This window comes from Oncorhynchus masou, chromosome 9 (genome assembly GCF_036934945.1).
Source record: "Oncorhynchus masou masou isolate Uvic2021 chromosome 9, UVic_Omas_1.1, whole genome shotgun sequence".
In the NCBI taxonomy this organism is placed as follows: Eukaryota; Metazoa; Chordata; class Actinopteri; order Salmoniformes; family Salmonidae; genus Oncorhynchus; species Oncorhynchus masou.
The window spans coordinates 34,295,460-34,304,591 of record NC_088220.1 but is presented as its reverse complement, the minus strand read 5'-3'; the positions used below and the strand labels follow the sequence as shown (position 1 = coordinate 34,304,591).

Below are 9,132 nucleotides of genomic sequence, written 5' to 3'. Positions count from 1 at the left end.
GGAATTTGTTTCAATTAACAGGTGTGCTATGTAAAAGTGAATTTGTGTATTTTCTTTCCTTCTTAATGCGTTTGAGACAATCAGTTGTGTTGTGACAAGGTAGGGATGGTATAGAGACAATAGCCCTATTTGGTAAAATACCAAATCCATATTATGGCAAGAACAGCTCAAAAACGCAAATAAAAACGACAGCCAAATCATTACTTTAAGACATGAAGGTCAGTCAATAGGGAAAATTTGCAGTCGAAAAAACCATCAAGCGCTATGATGAAACTGGCTCTCATCCACAATCACCTGACATCAACCCAATTGAGATGGTTTGGGATGAGTTGGATCGCAGAGTGAAGGAAAAGCAGCCATTTGTAAAATGTATATTTAACCTTTAATTAACGAGGCAAGTCAGTAAATTCTTATTTTCAATGACAGCTTACACCGGCCAAACCTGGACGACGCTGGGCCAATTGTGCGCTGCCCTATGGGACTCCCAAGTTGGTTGTGACACAGCCTGGAATCAAACCAGGGTGTGTATAGTGATGTCTCTGGCATTGAGATACAGTGCCTTAGACCGCTGTGCCACTTAGGAGCCCGTGGGAACTTCATCAAGACTGTTGGAAAATCATTCCAGGTGAAGCTGGTTGAGAGAATGCCAAGAGTGTGCAAAGATGTCATCAAGGCAAGGGGTGGGTACTTTGAAGAATCTCAAATCTCAAATATATTTTGATTTGTTTAACACTTTTTTTGGTTACTATGTGATTCCATATGTGTTATTTTATAATGCTGATGTCTTCACTATTATTCTACAATGTAGAAAATAGTACAAATAAAGAAAAACTATTGAATGAGTAGGTGTGTCCAAACTTTTGACTGGTACTGTGTGTGTTATTCAAAGTGTTTCTATGGGCTAATAGTAGGACCAATTCAATTTTTCATCAAATCATTTTTCTAGATTTATCTTTTAGACCTACAGCCAAAGGTCCTAAAAGGGTCCTAAATCAAAGAAAAGGGGTCCTAAATCAAATAAAAAGGGTCCTAAATCAAAGAACTAAATGATCCATGGTATAACAACATCTTAGTAGACCCCTCCATTCACAAAAAAGTATTACATTGTTTAGTAATAATATTGATATACTACTGTGGATGTTACTATCATTGTAATACACAGTATGCTCTATTTAATGCGCATCACGGATGTTCAGCTTTACAGAGTGATGGTTGAAATGTAAAGGCAATGTCCCTGCATTAGCAGAGACTGCATTCACAGTAAAAGCTTCATATGGCGGCTCAATCGGAAATGAGCTTTACATTTATTTTGCGGAATCTGTAATGCTTAGCCTATACAGATTGAATAGAGTCATAAATAAATGAATACTACAATTTGTCCACAACTACCATAAACAATAACCCCATCCTCTGATAGGACAGAAGCAGGTTCCAATCCCAGACAACAGAACCCCACCCCTATGCATTTCCTACTCAGACATGTCATAGGCTATAAAGATAACGACACACCTGTAAATACAATTTGCCTCGTCACATTGTCACAGTACCAAAAGCTTGAGGGACTCACAAACTATTAAACACTCAGACTCCAACTCTCTAACCTTACTCCTGAAGATGAGAAAATCAGTGAACCTCACACTGAAATATGTGCTCTTTTTTTGACAGTGCAGAGGTTGTGCAACACATGGTTTTGATGGGCCAACATCATATTTCCAAAGCTCCTCGAGCATCAGTCCTTCCCAGGAAACATGGCTGGCTAGGTTGAACTTTTGTACGGGTGATTTACATACCTTCTCAACTGTGCAGAGTTGGCGGAGGGCTCCAATGTCATCTCGGGCTGAGGCCCAAAGCACTTCCTGTGCAAGATGACTTACAGTCCCCCATCAGTCCTGAGTGCCGTTTTACTGTTATGAACCCCCCACCCACCCACCTCCCCAGCCCAAAGCCAGACCTGCGGTGTCACCATGACATCATCACACAGGAAATGGTCTAATACTTCAACATTTCAGGGTGCAGATGTATGGTGTTGTGGAGTGTCATAATGTCACCTAATTCACTCAGCTCAAACCCTGAAACAAAACACACCGGTACACAATCTATTACAACTCTGATTAAAATGATTGCGTTCTGTACTATGACAACTATGGCTATCTAATTTGATAGCCTAGGTCGATTGTTCCCTCTTGTTTGACACTCATACAGTCCTTTCAGATCAGCAAGGTTGAAGTGATTAGATGATAGGAAAAGGGGCTTCCAGAAAGTATTGAGGTACACCATGGCCGTCATATGAATAGGGGTCAGGCTTCGGCCTCTTAGTGGAAGCTTCCTCTTCCCCTCCTTCCCCCTTCTAGCAGATGCATTACTTAGTCCCTATGTGTTGCTAGCCAAATCACCCAGAAACACTACAACATCCTCCTCTTTCAGAGTGTGACCGCACAACCTTCAAGTATCAACAGCCTAGTGCCGAATGAGAACCTTTTTTACATTAAATCTTTACAGAGGAAACCCTGGTCATGTATTATGGAGCGCTCACGTTCAAATATGTCAAACCCTTTAATGGCTTCTCTACGTGACGAACCACTTGTTATGGGATGGTGGCCATGTTTTATATAGCCTGGGCTGCTCGGCTTCCGCCCTCACTTGGCAGAGTCGAGATGTGTTTTGGCTCTGGCACCGGAGGCTTACAGGAGAAGGACTCTGGGTTCTGGGAGATGGCGTTCTGGTTTTCTATGGACGTGCTCTAGAGGGCTTTGGGTGAAGGCTCTTACTAACAAGCACAGTATACCAACAAACAAAGAGTCATCAAAACTCATCAAGAAACTGCTGACTCCCAAAGTAGGGTTAATTACTCAACCTGTGGCTGAGAGAGCTAATGTTGTCTAATCGGTGTGGCCGTTTGCAGCCTCCGATGCTAAGTCTCTTAGATAGCTTATGTTGTGATCCTCCTACGTACTTAAAAGATAGGAAGCAGACTTCCTACTAAGGGGCTGCAGACTTGATAAAGACCTCTGCTGGTCTACTCTAATGGCGTCAAAAAGAGCTATCAGAGTTAAGGGCAGCTATCTCAGGAAGCGGCCACACCCTACGACCTCTGAGGAAGCCCGTGCACGTTGCACACAGTATCAAACGGGTATGCATACACACAAACCCATCAACTCGTTGCAAAAATGCACACTAGCGTACACAAAGGAATTGTCTTGTGTGTTCTGTGTAGTGCCTTGAAGTGATGAAGTCACTTTGTACATTTTAGTACACATAAGAGTCAACCTCCAGGCTTGCAACCATCGGGATTATCTTTTTGCCTGATGTTATGCTATCATTTATAGAGGGAGGAATTGTTGCTCTTACTCAAGACTTTGAATGATTGATTCAGATACGCACCGGTCAATATGTCATCTAAGAAGCCTAGTTCGAGGGTTTGAGAGCCAAGATTTTCATCATAAAATGTGGTCTTTGGAGGCTATTGCACACGTATCTCCCATAGACTGAGTGTTGGCTAGAACTAGCGTCCAAAAGGTTGAAGCTTTTGAAGGATGAGCTTGTCTGGAAAGTTTCTTATTAAGCTAGGAGTACTTGGTGTGATTCCTGTTGCCCTCTGCTATGTGAGGGAATAGATTATGGTGGATCTGTAGATAAGCCACACTTAAGCAAAATGAACTCCAATGCAGAACCTAGAACATCAACAATACAAGACAGTTTTCAAGCCAAATGTATTCTTTATTAGTCTGTTTCTGTACAAAAAGCACTGGATCACAGAAAAAAAAACATGCATCTATTTACAGCATGGTCAAAGACAGAAAAGGAAAGCGGGGGAGATACCCCCCTTTTGTATTTTAGAGACATTAATTAAACATTGTGCTTTGATAGAGTATACTTTGATGGTACATTTCATATTTGACAAAGATGCAGTACCTCTCCCCTTTTCATATTGAATAAAACATTGAGAAAGTACACTTTGCAATTTAAAAAACCTCTGCAGAAAACCAGGGCAGCAAAAAGCAAGCTTTCTACAACTATAACAAACAAACAAAAAATATTTCGCAAGCTATTTGAAAACTCAGTATAGGGATGGAATGGATACATGGGGGTGAAGGGGAGGATTGTGAGAAGTCAGCCAAGATTTAACTCGAAGAGAAAACGTGTGTTTTCATTGAAAATGGGTTTAGAAGTCCATAATATTGAATTCAGATGACATTCTATGAGCTGGCCTTGACTCTCGTAATTGAAAAACGTCTCTCTCAAAGTGGTGCAACAGAATTTCCCTTTTTACTTTTCTTCACAAGCCCACATTATGACTACATGTTGATGCCACCTGATGATAGCTGATTTTTGTCAATCATTGAACAAAATTAGCATAAAATCAAAGGTTTAATCAAGCGCATCATTGATTTTTGTGACCTATTGTCCCACTATCATTATGTTACACAGGCTATGTGGAAATTTGGAGGATGTATCGTTCAACATATCCTAGTTTAAACTACATCCACTGCAGCTCAAATGATTATTCAAAACCATCAAATGAATGACAACTGTAACTAATTCTTAGACATCTATTTATTTCTACTATGTTTTGTAACTTTCCCCCAGGGCGTTGCTGGAAATGAGAACGTATTCTCAGTCAACTCACCTGGTAAAATGAGGAATAAATAAATCTGCAACAGCATAACTCCATTTTTTTATTTATTTTTATTCTAAGACCACACTTCAATTAAGAGTATCAAAATAATGAAAATGCATTGTATTGGAGCGTGTTCTATTGTAAGGCATCAATTATGTCTTGTGTTCTTTTACGTTTCAAAACCATTTCCACTGAAATGTGGAGCGATAGCTTGCTTTACAGGAAATACACATTGCATAAGTACATGATACAGATTGTGTGCAACGACAATAACACCACCGACAACACTGACATCAATGGAAGGTTCCTTGAGATCGGTGAACCCTACACTTGAGTGGTCCCTCCACAGCAGTTATTGGAGGGTGTACTTGAGTTTCAACTTCGCTGCTGATTCAGGCATGTGTATTACATTCATTATCACCAAAACACAAGGAATAGGCTTGGGTCCGTAGTTAAGATGGGAAAGGAGTTGAATTCTAACCAATGAATGAAAAAAATGGATACGCCTAAAATTTTAAGTAAGGAGTATGGAGGATTAGGATGGAAGAGTTTTTGAAAAAGAGAAATTCACATGAAAACAACCTTGCCATTTTAGCCACACTGACAAAAATGTGAATCGAAGAATGGCTACAAAAAAACAAACATCTTGATGCATATTTGTACTAGCCTTTGTCTTTTGTATTTTTTTTTATCTCCATTTTCTGTAATTGTTTTCCTTTTTTGTATTTTTTTTCTTGCTTGCTAAGATGCATTGCTCTTGTAAGTGCCCCAACTAAAATAGTGCATGAAGAAATAACCATGATAATACACATTTCACAATAATACACAAAGGACGAGGAGAACTGGCGAAAACACAAATGCTGTATACAAAAAAAAAGTTAAATATAGTATCGGAAAACCATTTTTATACAAAAGTGGTGGGGCGTATAACCTGCTTTAAAAGACAGGGTGACCATGTCATGTTTGACTTTTTTCGTTTTTACAAAAGGGTTGTTCCTCTCCTTTTTCAATCTTTTTACAATATCTAAAAGGTATTAAGACATCAAATGTGTTTACATATATATTTAAGACTATCATTCAGGCCTAAATCACAAAAGGAATCCCAAAACATACTTTATAAATACATACAAAATAAGCACAATCAGAAGAATAACAAGAAATCTGGTACCTAAATGTGATTAAAACTGCTGCAAGCATTTCTGGTTAAAATCTACCAATCAACACACCCGGAAATATATCTATTGTACTATGTTTCAAAAATGGTAGACATCTAAAACCCTTTAACCTCAAAACCTCAGGCTGTTTAGTACAACATTTGCTATTTGCTCCTTGGCAGAATGTTTGCCAACCCTTTCGTTAGATTAGAAAATTACTGCATTTTCCTTCAGATATGATAAACGCACATTATTAAAAGCTATGGTACACAAATTAAAATGCTAAAAGACTACGACATTAGATATCAGTTGTCTTTTTGAAGCGGATTTTTTTATAGACATTGTGGGGAATTCTCATTGAAACTCCCACCGATTTTGAGTCGGACAATTGACAAAGTGTTGGATATTCATGGCTTCTGCACTTTTTCCATAGTTGACCGTTTTGAACTGTAGGCCTTTAGACTCTACCTGCTCACAGTGGTTATATGACTGACAATGAACTAGGTTCATTAGAAGATCCAGTCAAAATAGTTTTTCCGACATGCAAATGACCCTTGTAGAACGCCGGACAATGCTTACACGACAAGGAGTAACTACCTGCCTTTCAAAACCACAGTTTGTTATTCACATTGCTATATCTTCAGATTAGTTAACCCTTCATACATATCTATGTGAAAATGCTACCTGTTGGGCAAGGAATGGCTTACAAGTCCCAAAATGCAAAACACAGAAAGTGACGATGAAGTCAACTACTGAACCAACACAAAGATAATCTAGCGTCATTTTACGGGTTTTCCGGTTACTTGGATTTTCTTTGTTGTGCTGTTCTGTTTCCAGGAGTGAAGAGGCTTGATGGTCCTGTTTTGGAGGTTGATGAGATTTAAGCTGATGCTGTAGAGATTCTGTGAGCTAGTGGAGATGTGGTCAATCTGGCAGTAGGTCCTCTTCACATAGGTGGGACTATGAGACCTGCCATGGCTGAAAGACAGACACGCTGGTTACCTAATAAAGTGGGGAGACGTTTTGTATCCATAACACATTTTGCATCGATAAAACGGTAATATAATGTTGTAAGGATATCCCATAGAAAATCATTACACACCCTCTTAAATGAAAAGCCGTGTGTTGAGGTAATTATGATATGCATATGGATTTGCTGCAAAACCTAAGAATGACAAAATTATATTTTTCAAATATAATAACTTTTCCAGTCATGTTACATTGACTTATAATCAGTCACTCTATGTCAACAAAGATTCTCAGCCAAATTATTTGATTGTGATGAATGTTTTGAAAAGTCTCAGTCTCAGATTCCAAAATCTACTTTACCAAGAGCCAGAAGTTATGGATCAACTTTGACCTTCAATCCACTACTACCTCAGGCCACATCATTACGTCATGTGAATTCTAGCATTACAGGGTCTCCATGACAACGCCCTTTCTAACAATAACCCAGGCAGAAGTGGGCGGGACTGAGAGGCAGGAGAGGGGTGGGATGCTCACCCTGTAGGCTGCTGCCATTGGTGGTGGTGCAGGTGGGGGGCGGGGAGGTCTGTGGCCGCACGACAGGGGCGAAGGCGCTCTTCTGTTTGACTGCAGAGATCATATGGACAGGAGAGAATGAATAAGGGCCTATGGGTCCACCGGAGAACAGAGGGATGGAGGAAGAGGAGGAGGAGTAGGAGGAGGAGGAGGGGGAGGTGGTAGATCCTAACGGAGAAGACAGACAGACAGACAGAGGTTGGTGAGTGAGTGGACTGAGATGAACTGTAACAGTGAGGGCATGCATGGGGGCTGAGGAATGGATGCCTGTCTGAAGAAGGGTCAAGGTCTGGAGTGACAAGCCCGGAGTAAAAGGTGCACAATATTTGCAAAGTTGATCCATAACTTGAAGAGGCCCATTTTAGACTTGACACGACAATACCTTGTTCTTGAGGGTAGCAGCAACCTCCATCCATGTTTACAACAAAAAAGGAATTGTGTGGATGTGTGTACATTATGTGTAGAATGTTCATGTATGAAATGCTGACTGTGATAATAAAGCAATTTGATCATAATCACAGTGTATTTGATACCCCATTCTACCCAATAATGGCTCGGTTAGTCTCTGTAGTTATTGCATATTTTACCACAAGAAATATGATTCCAGTAAGGTATGAATCCCTGAAGCAGCTTATAGTCCCCATATCTCACAAATTCTAAATGGGACTCTAAAATGGATGGCAAAATGCAAACTATGTGCATCCCTACATGTGAATAGTTATTTTGTTTCGTCTTCCTTGAACTATTGACTTATACTTGCTCTGTAACATCACAGTTGAGATTTTTTTGCTACTTAATCCAACTTAATGGGTTTGACCCCAAGCATGAATGATACTATGAGGGTGTTAGAATGTTAGTAGCGGTAAGTAATGAAGGAGATGGAACAAGGTATAGGCAAAGCAGATGAAGACTTGTACAATGCATGGTACAGACAGACAAACCCAACCTTTCTCTTCAGTAGACAACACATAACCCTCCGCATCGAATGCCAGAACAAAACCGACTTTCAGTTTCGTATCCAGAATCGACAACCACCGAGACGCTGTGGCATTGTTTTGTCTGCCATGCTCTACACACGCCTCTGGGATGACTTTGATCTGTGATGCTGTAGCCTAAACAATAAGCAACTCAAAACGTCCCCGTGTGAGACAGAGTTCTAAAACACCTGTGACCTCCGAGTGGAATCGTGACTCTGAGCATGTTAATTAGAAGGAAGGATCAGGGACAGCGACACAGAAGGGTTCTAGCACTGAGGGAGAGAGGAGGAATCCCTGTGATGTCATCTACGCCATGTGTGTGTGTGTGTGAGGAATTCCAAGGCAGATGTCCTCAACACCAGTCCTCCAGAATGGCAGTAGACTGTTTCTGTGCCTCTACTGAATTGATCAATACTAAATTGGTGCGAGTCCACACACATTGTGCCCCAGATCTAAGCCAATCACTGTGCAAACAGGAAGTAGGAGATAACTAGCCGACACTGCATCCCTCCTGGACTGAATCAGAGTATTACTGTCCTAATGAAACCGTGTGTTGCTATCCCACCACATATATAACTACCCAAATGACCCCCCCCCCCACACACACACACGGAATGTGACATGCCTTGAGACGTGACACATTGAGATGCAATCAGATATATTAATGATCATTGGGACCAAATAAGGCTTTTACTTACTTGCGTAAGGAGAGTTGGCAGCGGAGCCGTTGAGGAAGCTGGGTGAGCCTGGCACCCCCAGGTTGGTCATGCCCGCTCCATAGCCGTTCATGGTGGACGTGATGGTGTTATAGTTGGACTGCTGGGGCGTGGAGCTGGGGACG

General features: G+C 40.8%; 1 protein-coding gene across 2 annotated transcripts in view; it reads right to left on the bottom strand.

Annotated features, from left to right (window-relative positions):
• Positions 1–3,702: 3,702 nt before the first annotated feature.
• Positions 3,703–9,132, bottom strand: part of LOC135545916 (transcription factor COE3-like) — a 100,372-nt gene continuing 94,942 nt past the window's right edge. For both annotated transcript variants that reach the window (XM_064973898.1, XM_064973899.1), the window contains exons 14-16: positions 8,990–9,132; positions 7,276–7,365; positions 3,703–6,750 (exon numbers count right to left, since the gene is read on the bottom strand). The exon at positions 8,990–9,132 is cut by the window's right edge and continues 40 nt beyond it. In XM_064973898.1, the coding sequence (XP_064829970.1) occupies positions 6,719–6,750; positions 7,276–7,365; positions 8,990–9,132 (265 nt within the window). In that variant the 3' untranslated portion in view covers positions 3,703–6,718. The remainder of the gene's footprint in view (positions 6,751–7,275; positions 7,366–8,989) is intronic.